General features: G+C 41.2%; 1 protein-coding gene across 1 annotated transcript in view; it reads left to right on the top strand.

Annotated features, from left to right (window-relative positions):
- Positions 1–12,461: 12,461 nt before the first annotated feature.
- ddr2l (discoidin domain receptor family, member 2, like) overlaps positions 12,462–25,517 on the top strand; it is a 28,820-nt gene continuing 15,764 nt past the window's right edge. Inside the window, exons 1-7 of the mRNA XM_061817717.1 lie at positions 12,462–12,703; positions 22,846–22,929; positions 23,158–23,260; positions 23,335–23,410; positions 23,713–23,862; positions 24,546–24,690; positions 24,759–24,864. Coding sequence (XP_061673701.1) covers positions 22,869–22,929; positions 23,158–23,260; positions 23,335–23,410; positions 23,713–23,862; positions 24,546–24,690; positions 24,759–24,864 — 641 coding nt within the window. The 5' untranslated portion in view covers positions 12,462–12,703; positions 22,846–22,868. The remainder of the gene's footprint in view (positions 12,704–22,845; positions 22,930–23,157; positions 23,261–23,334; positions 23,411–23,712; positions 23,863–24,545; positions 24,691–24,758; positions 24,865–25,517) is intronic.

The following is a 25,517-nucleotide window of genomic DNA, read 5'->3' on the forward strand; positions in this document are numbered from 1 at the left end:
AATTTAAACGAATGACACGTTTGAGATCTTTTTACTGTTTACATCCATCCTTAAAAAACTAAAAAGCTGGAAATATTTTTGTCTTACAGCTTTTTTTTCTGAACAGAGTAAAAAAAAGTCTTTTTTTAAAATGACACAGTAAAGCCCTTTGGGGTCAAATACGTTTTGTAGTCTATCCAGTCTTTATGCAACTACATATTTTATTAATGGCAAACTCCCATTCTCAAGGAACGCTACCGTGTGTATATATATCATTTTCGTCTCTTCCGAAGTAAATAGCCAAAAGAAAATTTCTACATTCTGATGAAAAAATATAGCCTTTTATACCCTATATGTTATAACAATAGCAAAATATGTTTTAGTGTACAGTATTCAAAAGAACAAATAGTGAGCAATTTCTGTAGGCTAATGTATCTTTTCGTGAGCATATCTAATCTCGACGTGCCAGTAGGAACATGTTTCAAAATGTGAAATCATTTAAACATTTGAACACGACGTCACGTAATATTAGCTCATACATTTCAAACACTTGACTGACATTCAGCTGACTCATCAATATGTAAACATTCAAAAAGACTTTAACAACTTTTGAGTGCATAATATACTCCTCACTTAACAATGAAGCGCAATGCAAATGGAATACGTGGCATTTTTCATGAAACATTACACCTTTAAAGGAATGTCTGGCCCGCTCGGCCGGGGGTGGTGTTGTCGCGCTGATGATGTCATCCGTCCAGTTTTCTCAGTTGACATTCTTTGGGTGCTTTTTCCAGCCCGGTTGTGGTGACATCGCCTCATCGTTGCCATACCGTGAGGCGACAATAACACTTTAGCATTGTTTCAGGTGACGACAGTACATTTCGGTAGTGGGTCAAGCTGTACTCACACTCTAAGACTCTGGTTAGGCTACGTTTAAACTATTAAGTAAGTATTGGGACTTGGTTACTTGGTTCCCAACACTATGACTGAATAATGAGTGAGAATTTTCACTTCTTAAGAAGTGGTGCGGATTTACATTCCGAGAGAATATGACTTGGGCGGAAAGTCCCAGTTCCTGCAAAGTGTGGCTTTGTGTGTCAATGGGTTGTTTTCACTGATGTAACATTTATTGCTGAATTAGCCATACACCACTGCGCGCCGCCATTTAACTTCCCTTCCCAACGCGTACCCAATGTGGCAGCCTCCGGGATGCTCTCCCTGTTACTGTTTGTGTTTCATGGGCGTCTCGGGACTCAAGTACACAAGAGAGGACTTGCTAACCATCAGAGTGCCTTCTTCTGACTTTTGTTCTGACTTTTTTTCGACAACTCTCGCCAATAAGAAAAAATAATATATTTAAAAAATAATATTCCATCGCCTTTTGTTTTCCGTGTTAGCATACAGGTAAGTGCCCACATCTATTTTTTTATATGGGCACTTACCTGTATGCTAACACGGAAAACAAAAGGCGGTGGAATATGATTTTATGCCAACGGGGAATGGTGTACGGAGGTTACAGAGCTCAGCACACACTGCAGCAATTTCTGCTTGCTACAACAACCTAACTAAAGAAAATAACCATAACCTAACATAACATAACATAACCATTTACGAAGTGTCTTGAGGAGACAAGTGTCCGATCACACTGCTCCTCCTTCGTGATTTCTGTCACATAGTGTAAAAGATCAAGAGGACAATACTGTGCCTTTGTGACGCAGTCCTAAATCCCATGATGTGTGTATGCCAGGTAGCCTAATAGTCAATTTGGACTTGATGTGCTGTCGGTCACGTCTTCAATAAATGGAGTCAGAAACATAATGTCGTCCACCTTGCACATGTATGAGTAACAGAGCTTAGGAATCAAAAATGGTCGCTGTTCGAGGCAGCACAACAAACAACCCATACTTTGTGTAGTTTTTAAATGCACAATTTAACATTTCTTTTTATCGATAATAGACTTTTTGTGTAAAGGCAATGATAATGCATCTTCATCAGGGATAATGAACCCAGCGGACGGTCTGGCTTTGCCAGATCGTTGCCATCCATGCCTCATTCCTGCACTTCCTCGTTCCTGTTCCTGATCCTGAACCCCTGTGTACTGACCTCTCCTGTCCTCCGACCAACCCCGTAAGTTTGATGCTCTTGATACTGCTGGTCTCTCTGACTGACTCTTCGGCTTACGACCTTGGAACGAATAAAGATCTTCCTGTAACTGCCTCCCTGTCGAGCGAGTCGTGCATTTGGGTCCACCCTAGCGTTCTGGTTATAACAAAAAAACAAATATAGGTTTCTTCATCCAAAAAATTTGCTTTTTGCAAAACAAGGCAGCTTTTTTTTGGGGGGGGGGTGAACATTGCTTTCCAGACAAAACAACGTTCTCAAAAAATACAAAATACTGCCTTTTGCCATCAAATGGTGTTTTAAAGTCAGGATATTGGATTTATCCGAGAATGATGAGGATAGTTTTTAAAATTAAAACACATTTTGTGAAGTAAAACATAACGTGTTCATTGTCTTTGTCAACCGAAATTGCATTTACTTGAGGAATTACCTCTTTCCTAAGCAAATACTGTACGTCATTCCTCTTGAAATAAACCAAGATTTATGGCAAAATACAACTTTTTGTGATCAATCATGTTATTTTCATCCACAAATATTGCCCTTGTTTTCCCAAATGCACTATTTTTGTATCAAAAAATCAGATTTGGGGGATCTTGCAGTGTGTCTGCGATGAATTTGTGTCCACAAGCGATGTTGTTGGGGTTCCACATCACCTTGTACTTTTCCACACCAAACCTCATGCCGCTTGTGTTTTATGGAGGGGCACAGCTGCATCCAAATACGTTTGCCCATAAGTCGTAAACTGGAATACAAACGTCACCAAAGTGGCAAATAGAAACATATGACATCATCCGAGCAACAGGGCATGTTTGTGGGGTTGTTATCAACACACGTGCGATCGCGGTCACACACACACGCGGACGCACACACAAAGACCCAAAACAGTGCCCGTGTAACAGTAAACTAAACAAAAGATAAATTCTTCGCCACGCTGCCAATCTCAGGATGGCCTGGAGGTCACACGACACCTGTGTGCTGCTGAAACTTGAAAAAAAAAGCAAATCACAAAATTTCCGTCGTCTAATTTGGTGAGCAAAGTGTACATTGTTTTTGTGACAAAATATAGGATTTATCTGTGAAACATTTACTGTGCAAAATATGTTTTTTTTTTTTCAGTGACAATTTATTGAAGTGCGGCACGGTGAATCAGCTGGTAAAGTGTTGGCCTCACACTTCTGAAGTCCCGGGTTCAATTCCGGACCTTCCTGTATGGAGTTTGCACGTTCTCCCATGAGAGAGAATGGGAGAACATGCTAACTCCACAAAGGGGCTCGGGGATTGAACCCGGGACCTCAGAACTGTGAGGCCAACGCTTTCCCAGTTGATTCACCAGTTGATTCACCGTGCCGCCATTTATAATTTTAATGCCAGAAAAAAAGTTTTTTTTTTTGCAGCCTATTCTTTACCTGAACAAAATATTTTTCAAAGCAAAACATAACCTACTTTACTGAAGGCTTTCTGCGAACAAACATGGTCTTACTGATATAAATAAGTCATTTAAAAGATGTCATTTACATGAGAAAATAGTCAGTCATAGATCTATTCTCTGTAGCCTAGCATTTGGAATACAGTGCAAAGTAAATCTAGATACACAGAGTACACTTGTACTACTATTCATTTAACTTAGCTCGTTAAGGACATTGCCGTCTCTTGGTAATTACACTCAACAAAAAGTGTCTAATCAATGTTTTTATTGTTTGCGGTGCTGGTGAGTCACATAGGAAAGTTGGAACTCTTTTGGCTTGGTGGAGAAGTAGGCCAAATTAAGCAATACCAAGGAAGTACACGCTACAATCTAATGCAGGTGAAAAGTTACCAGGTGAAACTTTTTGTGGCACTCAGCTTTTTTTTCTTTTCCAGAACTGACTTGGATATCGCACACAACCCGCAGTCAGGATTTCATGAAAACTGGTTTGAACTGGATTTTTGGCCGAGCTGGGTACAGGTGGGAGGGAGGGGGGCAGCGTATCTGCATTGTTTGAGCTCAAACACAATTACAAGATAAGCACTGCAAAAGCAGAATATATTCAAATTCCACAAGTAATAGGAGTGAAAGTCGAGAGACATGCATTAAATGGAGACTCTAAATTGCTCTTAAGCGTGATTGTGAGTGCCAATTATTGTTTGCGTGTATGTGCTCTGTGATTGGCTGACGACCTGGACCTAGCTGGGATCGGCTGCAGCGACCTGCGACCCCGAACAGGTGTAAGCGGTGTTGAGAATAAAAGCAATTTTCATTCTATTGGCATAATGTAGCCTTCAAGGCAACAAATATCCACTTTTAAACAAATGAATAACACTAGCATAGTCAGTGTTGTCTTTTTGTTTGTAAAATTAGTATTTTAATGGTTGTGTATGAAATTGACTTCACTTAAGGATGTTGTTGTTTTAATGTTTAAACATAATTGTGTGCCTTTCGTCAACAGATATAGTTTTAACCTGGATACTGGCATTTATGAGTAAATATCTATCACTTTAATAGCAATGATAAAATAATGAGCATTTTAATATAATAATCATAATCATCATTTTGTGGCCTTTTAAATCATTTTTGTGTGCCAATGTATTTCTGATGACAACCTATCATTTTAAGCCAACTAGCTGGTTTAAAAGCACAAATGTTTTTCTGGCCTAAATGAGATTTTTTTTGAAGTAATGGTTTTCACTGCCAAACATGAATTTTGATTGTCTACAGTAGATTATTAAATATAGTTGTTTGATTACAAAATACTGTGTTTATATGAGAAAAGTGCTGGTTCATGTAAAAAAAAAAAAAAAAAAGAAAGAAAAAAGTGTTAATTTAATTCACCCTTCTTCCCAACTTTCAATTCCTCCTCATCATTCCAGAAGCATGAGTCATTCCGGTAATGGGAGCAATGTAAAGTCAAGTGTGTACGGGGAGAGCAGGAAAGCGCAGGTGCCGGATGTCCCTGAATGCATCGGAGAACAACGAGTTGTGTTTAGGCTGAAAGCCTTGCAATGAAATTTGTATTTAGTTATCAACTCCATTACGAAGAATAAATACACTACAACTGAAAGACAAATATTTCCTGAAGCCAGATTGAAACGGCAGAAGCAGTTGGGAGGCTAGATCAGAAAAAAGGATTAACAACTCAAAATGGCAACTGAAGATTCGGGATTCATCACGGAAATTAAAAGCGGACAACACACAAACAACAGCTCGATAATGTTGTATAACCACCTCCGTAATTGTGTTTGTGTCAGTGTCACAAGTGCAGGAAATAAACTAGTGTGCTAGTGGGTTAAACATCCCGACGTGCCAAGTAACATGACATAATGCCATGAAGGGAACATCAAACAAACACACGTTGCAACATTAATTGACCCACTTAATTCATTTGCATAATTTTTTTTGTGGAAGTGTCACAGCAGGAGGAAGACATGGCAGCGTGCTAGTGTAAATATTGCATCATTATATCCATGTATCGACTTATATTCTAAAGATCCAACTGGATCGATTTGTGCTGTCTGCAAGTTAGCCTTCCAGATGCAAGTTGTATATCTATTCAAATTATTTTAAAAAGCAACCAATCGATTGCATCGATACGAGGAAACACGTCAAGTTTAAGCAGGGGAGGCTTAATGAGGAGGTGTGTTGTGTTTATGTTATTTACTTCCAAGAAAAAAAATGCTTTTAATTCTTTTTACAAGGTTGATTTTTCAGTTCGGCGGGAAATCTGCCAAAGTTCAAATCCCCCACACCTGCGTGGGTTTTCTTCGGTCTCTCTGGTATCCTCCCACATTCCAAAAGCATGCAAGGTAGGTCCATTGAAGAGTCTAAACTGCCCGTAGGTGTTAATCTAAGTACGACTGGTTGTTTGTTTATATGTGCCCTGCGACTGGCTGGTCACCAGTTCGGGACGTGCCCGGCCTCTCACCCAGAGTCAGCCGGGATAGCGCCTCGGCGACTCGAGTGATAAGAAGCGCTACGGAAGATTGAATGAACGAAAGATTTTTTTCAGTCAGCACTTGGCATTTAGCATGGTCAAGGCTACTTTCTTCTTCGTCCCTTTTCATCTTCATTTCCCACACCTAATCACACTTTCTGTAGTGCCCCTAGTAGTTGGACGAGACGGCACAGTACGTGTGCGTCAGTTGTTTTTCAAGTATCCCCTCCCAAGTATAAAATGTTCGTCTGTCTGGTGGATGGCAGATGAGACGAGGCTAGCGAGAAATGATCATTAAGGACGTTTGTGCGTGTGATTTGCGGTAAATCGCCATGCACTTTTAAGCCTTTCAAGATGGTTATCTTAACACAGCATGGCAACCGCCAAGATCAAAAGCAGAGTAAGCTAAAAGAGAAACTCAACAACAAGAACAACAAACAAGAGAAGAGAGCAGGGCCATTGTCAACTATTTGATGCCGTTTTAGGCTCACATTTGTGCTATAAAGAGCAGGTTTGTTCATTGATTTACTTGTCCGTGACTTATTAAGGCTATTGCTAAAATAATTTTCACATGAACACCTCGCAGTGTTTTGTTTCTAGTCATTGCAATTTACCTGTTTGGAACGGGACTTCTCAAACTTTGGGTCCAGCTAGGGACACCTTTTGGAGGAGAAAAAAAGGGTCCAACTCTAAATTAATAGCTGTTATTGCCAAGTAATGCAATGAATCAGGGCGGCACAGTGGCTCAGCAGGTAAAGCGTTGGCCTCACAGTTCTGAGGTCCCGGGTTCATTCCCGGACCCACCTGTGTGCAGTTTCAATGTTCTCTCCGTGCCTGCATGGGTTTTCTCCGGGAACTCCGGTTTCCTCCCACATCCCAAAAACATGCAACATTAATTGGACACTCTAAATTGCCCCTGGATGTGATTGTGAATGTGGCTGTTTGTCTCAATGTGCCCTGCGATCGGCTGGCAACCAGTTCAGGGTGTACCCTGCCTCCTGCCCATTGACAGCTGCGATAAGCTCCAGCACTCCCCTGACCCTTGTGAGGATAAGCAGCTAAGAAAATGGATGGATGGATGGATGGATGGATGGAAGGATGCAATCAATCAATCAATCAATCATCTTTTATTATGCAGACTCATATTCCATTAGAAAACCAACAAACGGCTCAAAAAAAAATGGATGGATGAATACACAATAAGACATCAAACAAAAGTGCATCAGGAAAATCTTTATATTTAATTACCTTACAAGACACAAAACAAATGTAAGATATTTAATCTGGCCAATCCAGTATGCAGATATTTATTTCACTTTTATGTCACAATTGATGAATCTTTGGGGGAAAAAAAAGTTACTGAATGGATTTCCTGCCACTGAATCCATTTCGGATCGTATCATTTTAACCAGGATCGTCTTTGAATCAGATTGGTAACCAAGAATTGTGATATGAATCAAATCAAATCATTGCTAAAATGAATCATTTTACCCTAGTAAACGTGCTACAAATACTAGAAAACAAAAACAAGATAACCACCCTCCTTGGTTCATAACCATATGAATAGATGACTTTTGTAAAAAAGAGTTACAGGAGGAGCAGGCATGCTAGTGTGCTAAACGTGCTAACATACTAGCAAATGCTAACACATGAGACAGGATCAACCTACATTATAGTCCTTTGCATGATCTTTTTTTTTTTTAATTTATTTGGCACGGCTGGGGTAGGCTAAAAAAAACTACTCGCTAACATGATAGCAAATGCCACCAACACTAGAAACTATTGATACTTTATGAATGTGCTAACGGTTGTGTGAGTATCGGTGGGGTTATGTCATGAATGTTATTTTAACATGACTGCTTTGAATACCAAAGATCTGAGGAGCACGTCAGGAATGTGGTGCATGTCCGGAACCCTCCTGGAGTGTCTCGCTGGCTGTTCGGTCTCAGGGAGCTTACACATCGACGGCGACCGATGCCACACATTGCCTTCGTGTTTCCCACATGATTTCCGAACAGAAATATGTTAATGATCACGATGATGATGTCATTAAGACGCTCACCTCAGCACTAAACTCGAAACAAAAACCAAATCCTGTGGTTTACCGGGTGGTCGCCCAAGTGAACTGAAACGATGACCAAAACCTTGTGTTTTGGGAATGCGGCAGGTGAACCCAGAAGGGTTAAGTTTTATTTCTAATTTCCTTCCAAATCCTAGAGTGACCTGTGAGTTAAGAGGATAAATGTCCTAAATTGTTGTACAGAGAAGTTTGCAAAGCCACCTGGGAGATGATGATGATGATGATTTTGAAGATTATGTTTTGTGATTACAACGACATAGATTATGTCCGCTGATGATGAAGATAAAGATAAATACAAAGCTGATGAATCTGAAACTGTTGTGTGTGTATGTGCTTGTGTGTGTTGTTGCTCAACATTTAGTCATCGAATGTTTCAGGTAGATAAATGAAACACACCTTGGACGCACCCTGCGAGCAACCGGGGAGGAATCTTACCTTCCACTTCAGCCTCCTTTTTCTTCTTCCTTTTTCTCATTTTCTCAGTGATGAAATGATGAACGTGTTGAAAGAAAGAAAGTTCCTCGCCACCTGGTAGGAAAGAGGAAGTGGCAAACCCGTTTTTGCATGACACTTTACAAGGAGTGCTTACTCTGCTCAAATGACACCAACGACATGACTCAACTCTGTGTGTATAGAATGCATTCGTGTGTGCGTGTGCACGTGTGTGTGTATGTGTGTACTCTCACGCTCTCTTCTTTGTGTTCCCCAATAACAACATTCATGTGGTTACAAACGTGTACTAACGTGATAAAAGCTTATCACTTTGCCCCTCAGCTTCTCTTACAGGCAGCAGGAGGGAATTACACACAAAAAAACATTCACGTGAATTCAGTAGTCACTAGTGAGGTAACTCGTGTGGTGAATGGTCTTTTATAGTCACTGATCATGTCATTTGAATGGTCGCTGTTTATCAGAGGTGGGTATGGAAGTAAATACTGTATGTGCCACCAGGATTTGAATTAAAAATGCCACTGAAAACTTTGCGTTGTAAAAGTCACATTGTTATTTCAAAGTGAGGACATTTTCAATAGCTGTATTTCAGTTTAACTTTTCAATGTTAACAAATTTGCCATATAAAAAAGTTCATTCATCCATCCAGCCATTTTCTTAACCGCTTATCCTTACAAGGGTCGCGGGACTGCTGGAGCCTATCTCAGCTGTCAACGGGCGGGAGGCAGGGTACACCCTGAACTGGTTGCCAGCCAATCGCAGGGCACATCGAGACAAACAGCTGCACTCGCAATCACACCTAGGGGCAATTTAGGGTGTCAAATTAATGTTGCATGTTTTTGGGAAGTGTGAGGAAACCGGTGTGCCCGGAGAAAACCCACGCAGGCACGGGGAAAACATGCAAACTCCACACAGGTGGGTCCGAGATCGAACCCGGATCCGCAGAACTGTGAGGCCAACACTTTACCAGCCGATTCTGAAATTCACTGTCTGAATTAAGTTAAGAAGGCAGGCTTACTTCAGGTCAGAACCCAACACCCAGCCAATCCAGCCAGTTCAATTTCAGACAGCGAATTATACCCAGTTGAATCTCAGGAGACTGAAAATATTACGTTTGAATTTTAAAGGTTTATTTTTTTTATATGGCTAATTTGTGAACATTGAAATGTTAAACTGAAATATAGCTATCGAAAATGTGATCACTTTGCAATAACAATGTGAATTTTACACCATAAAATTATCAGTGGCATTTTTAACTCAAATCCTGGTGGCACATTTACTTCCATTGGTGGGCAGAGTAGCCAAATATTGAACTCAAGTAACATTTCTGTGATTTTGAAATAATATGACTCAAGTAAAAGTAAAAATTAGTCCTCCCAAAAATGACTTGTTAGAGTCAGGAAGTATAAATACTTGCTAAAGTACATGTATTTATGTAAATAAATGGTGAGTAATGTCTGATTTACTTTATAAATGAGAGCATGAAGGTCAAATGCAGCCTTCGGAGGAGCAAAAGGCAGTGCAAACTGTAGGTCGGTCCTGTGCCCTGATAAGATTAAAACTTTACCTTGAATGTTGGGACTCTTCTCTTCTTCTTCTTCTTTTCCTTTCGGCTTGTCCCGTTAGGGGTCGCCACAGCGTGTCATCTTTTGCCATCTTAGCCTATCTCCTGCATCTTCCTCTCTAACCCCAACTGCCCTCATGTCTTCCCTCACCACATCCATAAACCTTCTCTTTGGTCTTCCTCTCGCTCTTTTGCCTGGGAGCGCCATCCTCAGCATCCTTCTACCAATATACTCACTTGAATGTATGAATGTAAAATGCAGCCCTATGGGGGCACAAACCAGTGCAATCTGTAGGCCGGTCCCAAGCCCGGATAAATGCAGAGGGTTGCGTCAGGAAGGGCATCCGGCGTAAAAACTCTGCCAAACAAATATGAATGTTGGGACTCTATCAGGAAAAATTCTGAAATTGGAAGAAAGGGTAATTAGGAGAAGGACTGATAGAATCTCTATCCAGGAGAGCGGATATAAAGGGCAGGGATCAAATTATTGTATTTTACCATGGCGTAGATGGGAAGAGATATGGATTGGGTTTTTCAGGGAAGGATTAGCTAACAATGTCCTGGAGAGAGAAAGAGATTGAGTAATGAAGCTGAAATCTGAAATTGACGGTGTTTGTTATAATGTAATTACAGTAACGCCTATGCCCCACAAGTAGGATGTGACTTGGAGGTGAAAGATAATTTTTGGAAGGAGCTCGGCGAAGTCGTTCTGAGGATTCCAGACACAGAAAGAGCTTTGCATGGTGCAGATTGTAATGGACGTGTTGATGAAAGTAACAGGGATGATGACGAAGTGATGAGGAAATTGTGCATGCAGGAAAGGAACTTGGAGGGACAGATGGTGGTGGACTTTGCAAAATTGGTGGAAATTGATTTAGTGAACTCTTTCTTCCTGAAGAGGTGGGAACATAGGGCTAGGTGAGAAGCACGCATGGAGCAATGAAGACTCCGCTTCCCTGGGTTTCTTCAGCTGCCACGTGCTCCACTAACAAGTGTGTGTTAAGTGTGATGGGTAAAATGTTGAGAACAAATTTTGTCTGGATGCATGTTCATGACAATAAAGGTGATTCTTCTTCTTCTGGTGAAAGACTAATAAAACAAAGGCAGAGCAGAGGACCAAGTGGTGGAAGGTGAGGGAGGAGGGAAGGAGGAGTGTTATGTGGTTTTCAGGAAGAGGTGGGACAGGTTTTTGGGGGACATGAGGAGCTCCCGGAAGACTGGACTAGCACAGCCAAGGTAATTAGAGAGACAGGCAGGGGAGTACTTGGTGTGTCTTCTGGTAGGAAAGAGGAAAAAGAGACTTGGTGGTGGAACCCCAAACTACAGAAACTCATGGATATAAGGAACCAGGTTATCTAAGAGGACGTAGGACACAGAGAGGAGAGAAGAGAGGAGACAAGAATACATGGAGATGTGACATAGGTTGAAGATAGAGGTGGGAAACGCCAAACAAGAAGCATATGATGAAATGTGTGCCAGGTTGGACACTAAAGAAGGAGAGAGAGAGAGAGCTATACAGGATGGCCGGACAGTGGGAAGGATGTGCAGCAGGTAAGGGTGATTAAGGATAGAGATGGAAATGAGTTGACTGGTGCTCGTTATGGCCTGGAGAGATGGAAAGAATACTTTGAGGAGTTGGTGAATGAGGAAAGTGAGACAGAAGGAAGAAAAGAAGAGACCAGTGTGGTGGACCAAGAAGTTCCATTGATCACTAAGGTGAAAGTTAGAAAGGCACTGAACAGAAAGAAACATAGAAAGACAGTTGGGTTGAGTGGCATTAATGATGATTATTGGAACCGATCAAAATTATAATTTCTTCAGAACATAAATACTGAAATAAACGTAAAAAAATATGATGCATTGAAACTACTGTGAAAAGTACAATTCCTCCAAAATGTTTCTTGGGAAAATGTATCGTGTTGATCATGTGACCTGAATGGGGGTGGGTTATGTTATGTTAGGTGATAAATGTAAAAACATTATTGTTATATTTTGCAAGTCTGGGTGAATATTTTGACTGAAGTCAACGTCTGTATGTCTAACCTGTCGATGTGCTGCGTGGCCATGGTGACAGGGCCCACATCGTACTGTGAGAGTTTTAAGTCGTAAAACTGGGTGATTTAATATAGCACACTGCTACCACCTGGTGTCCAAAGTTTAATCTTAAAACTCTTAGTTAATTGAAAAGTTTTTTTTAAGTAACCCTTTCAACAAACAAGTGATCAAATCAATCGCTTCTTTTCGGTATTATTAATTTAAGAAATGGATGAAAATATAGCAAAATCATTCTAATTTGTATCCCATTGGACGATTACGGGCACGTGAAATAGTGACGTCAGTGCGGTTGTAGTCTTCGAAGTGGTCCTCCGCCTCTTCCTCGGAAAACGGAACTGAGGTAACAGTGTTTTATTTATTTATTTGTTTTCGTCTCTCTGCGAGCCGTTTGTCCTCCATGACACTTTTGGAAGTGAACTTCAGCGAACTATCCCAAAACCTTTTCCTTTAAAACTATCGGAAAACTCTGTCCAAGTTTTCTCGGGAAGCCGCCACGTACGACGACGACGACGCGCACGTCGTGGAGCGCGAGGCAAGCGCGGACAGGTATGGGAAAAAAAACACACACACGCTCACACAAAACCAAAAGATTGAGCTAAAACGCCGAGATTTGCCGATGCGACGTCACCGCGGAGCACGCTTGGCGGCGTCCTTTGACTGCACGCGCAAGTGCCAAAAGTCGGCGAACGTACACGCCCGGGCGCGTGCTTGTGTGAACGGCTACGTGCTCGAGCACGGCCACTGTGATTTAAGGAGAACAGACCTGTTGATACCAGTTCCTTTGGCATCCACATGATTCCGACCTTCGTATGACAACATGGCATCATAAACATGAACTCAGTGCTCCTTTAGTTTTAAAGCACATATGTAATAGCTGTTTTGTTTTGCTCCGAGGCTCCGCCTACTGGTGGGAAGTGTTTCAAGCTAGCATAGGTAGCATCTACATTTCTACTCGACTGAGCTGTTTTTTAAAGCTAGGATATGATGTCTTTTTTTAAACAGTAGTACTATTTAACATGTTTTGCTCCTCCAGCTGCAAGGAATTGTGTCGAGAAGCTAACAAAGTTCAGCTAATTGTGATTGTTAAACTGTAGCCCCGGTGCGACTACTTAGAGCCGTTCATTTCAAGTGTTAGGCTGTCACAAGTACTGGAAAAAACAGAATTGGAAGTAGTAATTTAGGCTGAACGCGAAATCAAAATTCCAAGGGGCATCGCAAGATAAAGCAAAGTAAATTTATTTAGCAGTAGGCTTTACACGATCAGGATTTTGGGGGTCCTTCACCGATTTATTAAAAAAAAAAAAAAAAAAAAAAACCCTAACCTCAGATATTTACAATACCATGTCAAAAGACACAAAAAATAACTATATAAATGCTAGTGTTTATAAAAACTTGCCTTTGTCTTTTGCGGAGCTTATTAATGACATCATTGACTGGATCGGCGCATGTGACATTAAAACCGATCTCACTGATCAGATCAGCATCTATATCCCAGCATTTCATATTCAAGATAAGTCATTTTTGCATGATTTTAAAACATTTAACAATCAAGAGAAAATTAAAACATTTTAAAAGTATTTAAAAACAGAAAAAAAATAAACGTACATTGCAAGAAAGAGCCTTTAAAAGTGGAACTACTCTAAAATACTTACATAAGCACGAGAAAAAAAAGAGTTTTTAACCTGGACTTAGAAATATTGACGCTTGAGGTTGACTTCACTTCTTTTGGCAACCTTTTCATTTGTGTGCATCATAGCAGCTAGAAGCTGCTTCACCCTGTTTGCGCTGGACTGTGTGCACTGCTGTCTGATGTGAGTCGGTAGATCTCAGAGCCCGAACTGGGTTTATACTCCATCAGCACGTTAAATGTATTCAGGACCTAAGCCATTTCATGATTTATAGAGGAGCAGCAAAAGTCTATTCTGAAGCTGAGGGAAAGGGAGTCAGTGGAGGGACTTACGAGTTGGAGTAATATGTTTTCATCTCTTTGTTGTAGTCATAACCTGAGTTGCAGCATTCTGAATGAAGTGCTGCTATTTAAAGAGCTTTTGGAGGAATCCTGTAAGAACATCATCACTATCATTAAGTCTGCTTGATATAAACGCATGAATGAGCTTCTCCTGGAATGCTTGGCACATGCAAGACTTCACTTTGGGTATGGTCTTCAGCTGGGAGATGGCTGTTTTAGTGATTGATATAATATGATTGATGACCGTCAGATCAGAATCTATCAGCACACCAAGGTTTCAGACTGAGTCTTTGTTTTTTAAACAGTGACTCCAAGTATTTACTAACAGGAAACCTCTCTACTGCCAAAAGCAATTACCTCAGTTTTGTTGTTGTTTAACTCGAGGATGTTTTAGTCCATCTTTTTATTTACAGTATTTGTTTTGACAGTGATACAATACATTTTATTGAACTGCGGTCATCTGTTGACAGTGTGCTAGACATAACTGTATGTCATCAGCATAGCTATGATAGTCAACGTTAATCTTCATAAGAATTTGATCCAAGGGTAGCTTACACAGGTTAAACAAGAAGGACCAAGAACTCAGTATATAGAAACCACATATCCTTGTCATTCGATGAGCTTGAAAAGTTAAAATGCTTACAAAATAACTCCTTTCCTCTCGTTAGGACCGGAACCACTTAAAGGTCCTGCATTTTGCCAAACCAAGTTTTCTAATATCCATCCATCCATTTTCTTTGGAGCTTATCCTCACGAGGGTCGTGGGGAGTGCTGGAGCCTATCCCAGCTGTCAACGGGCTGGAGGCAGGGTACACCCTGAACCGGTTGCCAGCCAATCGCAGGGCACATTGAGACAAACAGCTGCACTCACAATCACACCTAGGGGAAAATTAGAGTATCCAATTAATGTTGCATGTTTTTGGGAGGAAACCGGCGTGCAGGCATGGGGGAGAACACGCAAACTCAACACAGGCGGGCCCGGATTGAACCCTGGATCCCAGAACTGTGAGGCCAACGCTTTACTGCTGAGACCACCGTGCCGCCTTATTTAATAGTCGATATATATATTTTGAACATTATTCTTCTCTCCATTCCTCACACTTATTCGATTGTTCCCATACGTCTTTTGCACATATCCATAGGAGTTGAGATTTGGGTCTTTCTTGTGACACACTTGTGTGTTAGTGTTTGTCTGGTGATGGGGGCAGAAGAACCACAGCTAACCAGCGTTAGTGTCAGTAACGGAGTGCAAACATTTGACCTATTCACCAAAGATATGATACCAAATATATGAGACAGACAATGCCTTTTACGGAAGCACAACAGTGATACACGAAAAAGGAACTATGTTGTGGCTAATTCAGTTTCTGACAAAGAGGCTAAGGCAAGGCGATTATGGAAAAAAATACTAATCATAATTATTTTGATTGATAGTGAAACTATGGTGACTAAAGATAATTATTTATTGAGGTTCAAATCCCAGCCCCACCTTTGTGGAGTTTGCAGGTTCTCCCTGTACCTGCGTGGATTTTCTCCAGGCACTGCGGTATACTCCCACGTCCCAAAAACATGCATCCTAGGTAAACCGAAGACTCTAAATTCCCCGTGGGTGTAAATCTGAGTGTGAATGCTTGTTTGTTTGTATGTGCCCTACAACTGGCTGACAATCAGTTTAGAGTGTACCCCGCCTCTTGCTTGAAAATAGCTGGGATAGGCTCCAGCATGCCTGTGACCCCAGTGAGCATAAGCAGTACAGAAAATGAATGGATGGTTATCCAAGTATTATTCATAGTAATATTTATTTAAACAAAAATACCCAAATTCAAATTTAAATTCAAGTTAAAAAAGTAGTAAGAAAATATCTGTTTCCATCTATCTAATATAAAAATGGAAATACTAGTTTCTACAGTGAAGAATACTGTACATATCTGTGAATATTATATCACCTGTCTGCATTTGTTAATACAGCATTTATGTGTGAATAGTCGTGATTTGAAGGTCAACCCAATTTGTGAGGTAATGTTAGCCCATAGGGTTTTCCTTTTTTTTTTTAATATTTAACCAGGTTGGTCTCGTTGAGATTAAAAACCTCTCTTTCAAGAGAGACCCCATTGACAGATAACGTAAGATAGCAATTTCTAAAAGAATGCGTCTTGTATTTAAATGTATTATGTATATGTATATGTATGTATGTGTGTCTATGTAATTGTTTTTGTTGTGCATTTAGTTTAACAGTAATCTCCCAACTGAGGTGTCAATAAACAGGTTACCACACGTTCAGGGGGGACAGCAGAATATGCGTCACATGGCTGCTACAAGCAACAAAGGCTGCATTTGCAAATGCAGGAATTTGCATACATATTACGTGACTAGCACATTAATCTTTTTTCCTTGATTATAATGTTTTCATGATTGTGAGAGGCCACAATTTAAATCACAGAATATTTTGGGGTAAAAAAGAGCCCAAAAAATCTTGACAATATCAGTTTATTCCCAGTTCACTTGTTGTGATGACATGATTGTACATCCATCCATCCATCCATCCATTTTCTTATCCGGTTATCCTCACAAGGGTCCTGGGGAATGCTGGAGCCTATTCTAGGTATCAACGGGCAGGAGGCAGGGAACACCCTGAACTGGTTGTCAGCCAATTGCAGGGCACATCGAGACAGACAACACAATCACACCTAAGGCCAATTTATAGTGTCAAATTAATCTTGCATGTTTTTGGGATCTGGGAGGAAACCGGAGTTCCCGGAGAAAACCCATGCAGGCACGGGGAGAACATGCAAACTCCACATAGGCGGGTCCGGGAATGAATCTGGGCCCTCAGAACTGTGAGGCCAACACTTTACAGATGTTTCACTATGGGGCCGATGATTATGCATAGTTTTTGATTTCATTTTACAAAGCATGAAATATTCCCAGCTAAAAATATTAAAGGCCGGACAGAGTATGACCTTTATTTTAAGTTTAGTATAATAGCTATGTCACAAATGCTAGTACATGCTGCAAAGTATATTAAAGTACTGTTACCAGATCAGCATTGTAAATAAGAAACAGTTTTTAATGTTCTATGTGGATAAATTAAGGTTACAAATTCTCGTATCTTCATTATGTTATGTGCACGCGTCAAACTGGAAGGTGATTATGCTGTATAGGGGGAACTATTTGCTCTTGGGATAAGCTGCAATTTACATATCCCTGGCACCACAAAAACCATCAGGAAACCAGGAAAACGGCATGTATGTTGTGCCATTAACATTGCATTGCCCAAAAAAAGCATAACACTCGAAAAAAATATGGAATCGACCAAATTTAAACAATATGATCCGATCTGTCAACAGATCGCAAAAATAATTGGTGACTATTTGGTGGGGACGGTTTGGTGACTTAGTTGACTATCAAACTAAATGTTGGTCGCTGCCTAACATCAAAGTCATTGTTCTGCTTGACTTGTTTCTTGACAAGCTCATTTTGTTCAGTTTATAATCAGAATCTGGTGTTTTTTGGTGAAACCAAGCCATCCAGTAAATAATACTGTCTACTTAGGAATGGAAAAAGGTTGAAACAAACTTTTTCTGGTGAAATAAGAAAGTCTACTCTTTCTTTTGCTCGATACTAATGATATTGTCACAGAACATAATATTTTGGGGGTTTTGAAAGGTCACTGAAAATGCTTTAAAATAGCTTGTAATATAGAATTCAGCTTTTAAAAACTGCTAGCAGTGAATGCGTTAAAGTACAGATATCCTAATACCTACTGAAGTACAGTATTTTCACTTGGTTACTTCCCACTACTGGTTGTATGTCCCGTGTCCGACGTGTCAGATCAAGCACTCATCTCATTCCTGACATGCCAACAAAACAAACCAACACGCTTGTCACTACATGCCATGCGATTTGCGGTGTTCCTTCAGCATGAAATCCAATATGGTCGCTGACGGTGTGTCGGTTGCCCAGGATGATCCTCTTAGAGGCGTTGATGTTTGTGTGCTTGGAAACGCTTACACGCATGTAAACACAGATGAACTGCAACAACTTCTTCCCCCGTCAATAAAAAGTGCTTTACTCCCACAAACACATGAAATTCCTCTGAGGAGAAAGAGAGAAAGCGAGAGGGGGAAGGAGAAAGAGGAGGGGTGAAAGAGTGCAAGGGGGCAAGAGAAAAAGGTGAAAGAGAGATTTAACAGAGAATGAGAGGGGGAAGAACATAAGAAAGAGGGAAAGAGGTGAGGAGTGGGTTAAGAGACAAAAATGAGAGAGGTAAGAGTATTGGTAAAGAGAAGAGAAAGAATGAGTGCTCGGGAGGAGAAAGAGGGTTAAGAGAGGAAGTCGAAGGGAGGAAGAGTGATGGAATGAGTGGAGCAAAGAGAGGCAGCAGGGCTCAGAGTGCCCTAAACTTGAGCGTGCCCTGCTCAGTCATGTGCACTCAAATTTTTCCTGTACCTCACGGTTCGATTTCATCACGGTATTAATCTCACCGTCTGAAAATGCCTGTGGTATTGTGGGAAAGCTCTCACGGTGTTGCAGGAAGGTTGACAGTTACAGGTGGGGTGGAGAGGTAAAAGAAGGATTACCGAAAAAAACTCCTTTTATTGCTTGCAAAGTCCTTCTCAATAGGCTTTAGTATCTGTGTATTTGTGGAAAAGACATCTTCACATCAGACTGTATATCATACTGTGCCCTTTTATCTATGTTCATACAATGTTAACATTCGTACACAGTATCGCCAAAATGCTATTATTGTTGCAGCAATAACCATGCTATGCTCAGAATAACAAAACCGACCTTTTAGAAGTTGTCTGTTCACCAGTTTAATCAAATTTGCCATATATTTTTCAAGTGATGACATTCAAAATTGCTGTCTCCTGCCTATGAACATTGATTTATTCGCTCAACTCCAAACATTCAGGTCAAGAAAGCCACAAACGAAAACAATAAAATAAACTATAAAAAAAATAATCATGAGACTCATTCATCGTTACTTTACCTCCATTAAGTGATATTGTAAAATGATTTCTTTTTCTGAGCAGTCACTGTGATGTTTTTATTTCAAATTTAGACATGACATTTGAAGAAAGGGATGTAAGATAATTTATTTTTGCAGTGATATAGAGTGGACCTATTATTTTGTTTTTGGCACTATTGAAACGTGATTATGGGGCTACAGCAGTCACTGTGATTTGACGGGCGCGAGTGTGCCCGCGCGTCATTGCATTCGCAAATCTGCACAGTCGAGGACGAAAAATCACGCACGTAAAGTTTGTTACGAATAGAAATGCGTGGATATTGAAAGATGTCGCTTATTTTGTGTATTCTTGACAATAATTTACGTGTTTATTTCATAAACGTTGATAACAAAACAAGCCTGACCCTAAACGATCAGTATTTACCCGTGAACAGGAAATGCAAGTTAACCGTACTGAGCATGTTCGGAAGTGATGCTGAAAGCACTTGTTCTGAGCTGCTTCACGTACGTCGAAAGTCATCAACATCACGAGCCCCGCTAAAGGAAATTCAGTTTTCCTGAAAACATTTCTAGGATATAACACAGCTAATGTTTCAGTATCTAACTATAAGTATGAGATTGTGATTTACTTTGATTTGATTTTTACTTGCACTAGTCTGTCCATATATCTAAATGCGAACGGTCTACATTTAGTTGTGAAATTGAATGTCTATTGACCTCTTTAAAAATATCTGTCTCAGTCTGTGCAGTGTCAATAAATTATGATTATGGTATTAGGTAACAACTACATACTTGGGTATAACAACTCAGTCAGTTATTTTTAGGTCTTGAGATTCTATCCCTAATCACACCTGAAACTTTATACCTGCGGGCATTATGCACACCTGTACATTTTTCAAATGTGAGTGACTGGGCCACAGTAGATGTTTTAACTGGAGTTCCTCTCCCTGTGATTCACGCATGACTTTCGATTTACTAGTACACCACGAAAGGGCGATACTGTCACAATATCTTCAAACAATCCAGTAAAGATGATGGGGCGGTGGCAACAGGTGGACATCCGACTCAAGCCAGGACGCTGGCCTACACTGGCAGTGTGTGGGGCAATTTCAGCTTCTTCTTAAAAATTCCAATTGTACCTCACTGTCTCATGAGCGCCATCATATGGTAGCTTTGATACAGGCTAGAACACATGTTAGCATGTACGGAAGAGTGGAGGTTTTGTTTAATGGATCACAAGAGATCACCGTGAACAGCATCCAAGAGTGTCGCAGGGGAAGCAGCAAATGGGTGGGTTGCTGGGGCGAGGCTGGAAAGCTTGTAACGGGTAAAGAGAGGGTCCTTGTGTCAGTTTCGAAGTGTCTGGGGGGTTGGGTTGAGAAGACAATGTGGAGTCAGGCTGGGTAAAGGTTAGAAGTTGAGAGGCACTGCTAGGGAAAGATAGGGAATTCTCGGACAAAACTCTTAACACTGGATAATGCTTGTTTTTCAGTCAGGCAGGATCTTGAAACTCAGTTGATGACAGATTAGTTGCAGATGTGGGAGAATAATTGTCCCTCTAGAACACGGGTGGGCAAACTGGGCCATTCACCATTTCACTCTGGCCCTCCAAAGATCGGTATAGAATTGCCCGAATCAACCCAGAGTCATGACTACATTCATGGGAGCTTGTCTTTAATACCCAATGGTTCGACCGTGTTTTGGTCTAATGCCCACTGGTTCCATCAGGTGGCAGGTCCACCAATACAATGATTCGACTTTGGCTGTTCTGTTTCTACTCTGCTTCCATTCTAAACACTTCAACCACCAACAGTGGGCCAAGAGAATTAATGTCAACAGCAAATGCAGAGCAGTGAATCTGCCATCATAAGAAACAGGTGAAGTAATGCATTCATTTTCCCCAGCAGAGTAACATCTTTGTTTCTCAGTAAAGCATGGTTGTCTCAGGCTCGCCTGTCACATTTTAAAAGTCAATGTGTCCCCTAAACCAAAAAGGTTTGCCATCCCCTGCTCTGGAAGCTTACACAGGATTGAGGATTTCGGCAAGTATGGTAACCGATCTTTCGGTTCCGTTGATTTTTGTCCTGGGAAACTGTGGGAAACGATTTTTTGCGGTTCCCATTGATAATGCTCATGGGAACCGGTTTTTACATATACTTCAGAATAAAGCCTTAGCAGGCATGAGCATTTTGTCTTCTACGCTTAGCAACCGACATGATTGACTAGCGTTTCAGTGACCCGGATATGAATAAGTCGACCTTGCGCATGCGCAGCGCAGAAGCGGAAACCGGTGCGGTTTGTAAACCACACTGACAAAGCTAACCATTAAAAATAAAGGGGTTCATGTAGGTTCGTTTTATACAGATTGTTGTATTTCGTTGAGAACTTGTTTTACATTCCACACATGGGCGAATTTTATTAAAAGTAAGCCCTGAGATCTGGGAAACGGACTTTCGGTTCCATGTTTTCTCAGGCTGGGTAACGAAACGGTAACGGGACGATCGTTTCTGTGAAATACTCATGCCTGAAGCTACCCAACCCAGCTGAAACAAGAAAATCTTTCCACAAGCTGTGTGGTGCAGGAATTGAACCCACCAAAATAAAACGAGTCCTTTCCTAACCACCACAGATTAAATATTACAGTGATTTAAATCAATGTGTATGTCTGTAAAGCTAACTTTCCGAGCACAGATCGATCCAATTGAACTGTAGCAATATAAGTAGATACATCGTATACCCTGTATGTGTGAGTGTGTGTGCGTGTGTGCGTGCGCAAGTGATTGTTTCTATGTGCCCTCCGATTGCCTGGCAACCAGTTCAGGGTGTACCCTCCTTTGCCTGAAGATAGCTGGGATAGGCTCCAGTACTCCCGCGACTCAGAAAATGAGTGGATGGATTATAATGAATTGTTACAATCCAAGAGTTGGAGAGGAAAGAAGAGCAAATGAGTGAGAAGGTGAGAAAAATAGAGTGAGAGTGCAAGGGAGGTAAAAAGAGACAAAGGAGGTGGTTAAAAGAGAGAGTGATAACGAGAGAGAGAGAGAGAGAGAGAGAGGGGTAATGAATGAGGAGAGGTGGAGAGGTAAAAGCAAAAGAGTGCTCAAGTGAGACATTGCCAAATGTGTTTACGGACACTGGGAATTCCTGGTTGTTTACGTGACAACCCGAGCAAACATTTCAAGTGACCACCAGCAGGTGCAGCTGACATGAAAGCCAACCAGGTAGCTCAACAACAAAATCTCTCCTGTGTTTGTGATGCTTAAGTGGGAATATTATGGGATATGTTGAGAGGGCATTTTTTTTTAAACATTAGGGCTCTGACACATCCCCAAAACCTCTTTTGTCATTCACATTGGCAGTAGCAATTGACCTCCGAATCAGAATCATATGGTTACTTACTTCTTGTACTTTTCTGTAATAACAATCCAACAAATGAAAAATACAATTCAATTATTTGAAAAGTTTGCTGGCACATTTTGCCTGCTGCAGTTCCCACCCGAAAAGTTTTTCATTTTTCCCTGTAGTTTCTCGAACTGAAATGTTTCACTTAGATTTGCATGCCACAAAGATTCCCCCTCCAGTTTCTTTTTTTTTTTGGGTGAGGTGGGGTGGGGGGGGGCTGGGTGAAGCAAATACAGAAATTGAGATTCAGGGTGTACCTAATATTTTGTCCATCTGTTTTCTTGAATAGTATTACAATGAGAACATGGCGCTCATCAACCGACCACAGTGTGTTCTGGTTTTCAGAGATGTAGTGTGTGTGGCCCATCATGCACCTCTTCTTGCTGCTCATCCTTCACGCCGCAGCAACCGTCGCACAAGTCGACCCAGGTACACAAAACAGACACAGACAACATCACCGAGGGGAAAATGTGCAAAAGAGGGAGGAGAGAGAGAAGGTGACAACAGAAATAGGGGGGATACAAGGACGAGAGAGAGTGTGAGAGGAGAAATGTCATTGGAGTAATAGTTGACCATGATCGGGATGGAGAGAAGGGAAGTGAAAAGAGAAAACGAGAGGGGTCAAAGAGAGTATTGATTCCGTTTGTGTGTGTGTAGCACACTGTCGCTATGCTCTGGGCATGGAGGATGGGCGGATCAAGGATGATGACATCACAGCATCTAGTAAATGGCACGAGACCACGGGACCACAGTATGCCAGGTCAGCATTATTTTAGAGCGACGACAGACGGTAAATCTGGCTATGAATATTGACAAGTTTGCTAACCACATCAGGTTGAACCGCGAGGAGGGCGACGGCGCCTGGTGTCCTGAAGGTCAACTAGAAGCCTCCGACTCGCAGTTCCTGCAGGTTTGACTCCACCTATTCTTCCGACTCAGCATCCAAGTGTTGTGTTCAAGAGCTCTGGGAAATAAAAATGATCACACTCGGCACTCGCTTGCATGTTGCTTTTCTTTCACTTATCATAGCCATGATTTGGACATTTTTTTAAAATACAGTATAAGTGTAATGTTCATGAAGCGATCATCTGCGTGTTTCCTTTTGAAAAGCTTCATGCCAATCGCCAAAAATGCTAACATGCCCACAAACTAAAATGTTATTTTGCTAAACTGCTAACATGTTTCATGCGAACATGTCTTCTGTGTGTTCAGGTGGACTTGCGCCATCTGACCTTCCTGACAGTGGTGGCCACTCAGGGACGCTACGCACGCAATGGCATTGAATTTGCGCGAGCATATAGCTTAAACTACAGCAGGGACGGAGTGATATGGAAGTCATGGAAGAACCGGCTAGGAAGCACGGTGAGCTTGTGTGTGTGTTTGTTTGCTAATTTGTATGTTTTTCTGGATTTCTGTGTGCGCACGTGTGAGTTTATTTGTGGTTGTGTATGTTTGTATGCATTTGGGCATGTGTGTGTGTCCATTTGTGTTAATATAAGTGTGTGTGTGTGTGTGTGTGTGTGTGTGTGTGTGTGTGTGTGTGTGTGTGTGGTGTGTGTGTGTGTGTAAATGTATCTGTAAGTGGATATAAGTGTGGAAGCATGTGTGCATACATTTGTTTGTGTGTGTGTGTATGTGTATGAGTGTGCATATTAGGAGTGGATAAAAGTATTGATGCATCAATGGATTACAATTCTTTTGCCGCAACTCACTGAATCCTCTGAATCAATTCACCTTCAGACCAGTGGGGGGTGCTTTGCATGTGACTCGTGTTGTATGGACGGAAATAAGATAAACATGATTCTGATTCTGAAACCACCGTTGACTGTGCGTATGTGTCTATAAGACACACCACACACAAAATAAATATGTGGGCGTGGCTGTTCAGGAAGCCTAAAGAATTAACAGGATGTGTGTGACGGTGTGATAGATCCAAGGAAGGAAATGGAAACAATCAGAATGCCTGGGCTCAAATCACATGACAACTATGGGAAGTGGTTGTGGGCGGAGGCTGACACAGAAAGCGTGTTTGTGTTTCCATGCAGGTAATGGAGGGCAACAAGAATGCATACGCACCTGTCATCAACGATCTTCACCCTCCGGTTGTGACTCGATGGGTCCGCTTGATTCCTCTCACTGAGCTGTCCACTGTCTGCATGCGGGTGGAGCTGTACGGCTGCCCCTGGGAAGGTAGGCCGCAGCCACACGGGGCACTGTTGCAGTTGATGGTTGTTGACGCTTGCGTCTGTCGCCCTCAGATGGTCTGATCTCGTACACTGCACCCGAGGGACAGTTGATGACGCAACCAGGGTTTCCCACCGCCATCCTCAACGACTCCACATACGACGGCGCCCACCAGAAGAGGCGAGTCAAAACGCCTGCTTAATTTGCCCTCATGCTTCACACTAACACATTTCCTAGTAAACACTGACATGCTCCATATGAACATCCCTCATGCTAACCTGCTTGCATGTTTCATGCTAACACGCATAACATCTGTCATACGAAAATGCTAACTTGTTGATATGCTTCATGCTAAAATACAAACATGCTTCATATTGTCATGTTTAAAATGTGTTAATAAACTAAAGATTCATGCTGAAATGCTAATATGTTATTATTCTTTAAGGTAGCATTCTTCATAACATGTATTAAACAAACATTATTCATGCGATTGTTGGTCTAAAATGTGTTCAAACATGTTTCATGTTGAAACGCTAACATTCTTCATAATGATGTGACATCATGCTCCATGATAACGTTTCCACACTATGATATCATTATTTTATGCTAATGCATCATCTTCACATGCTCAAAATTAATAAGCTTTACTTTAAACTGCTGACATTTTTCATCCTCACATGATAACATGCTTTATGTTAACAGGTTTCATATTAAAGGGCTCACTTGTTAATATTATTCTTTCTAAAATACTGTTTCACGCTAAAAAGCTTTATATGACAACCTGCTTTATTTGAACATGTCATCTTAACTTAGTTTAATTTTCTGTCACATGA

This window comes from Syngnathoides biaculeatus, chromosome 4, assembly GCF_019802595.1.
Source record: "Syngnathoides biaculeatus isolate LvHL_M chromosome 4, ASM1980259v1, whole genome shotgun sequence".
Lineage (NCBI taxonomy): Eukaryota > Metazoa > Chordata > Actinopteri > Syngnathiformes > Syngnathidae > Syngnathoides > Syngnathoides biaculeatus.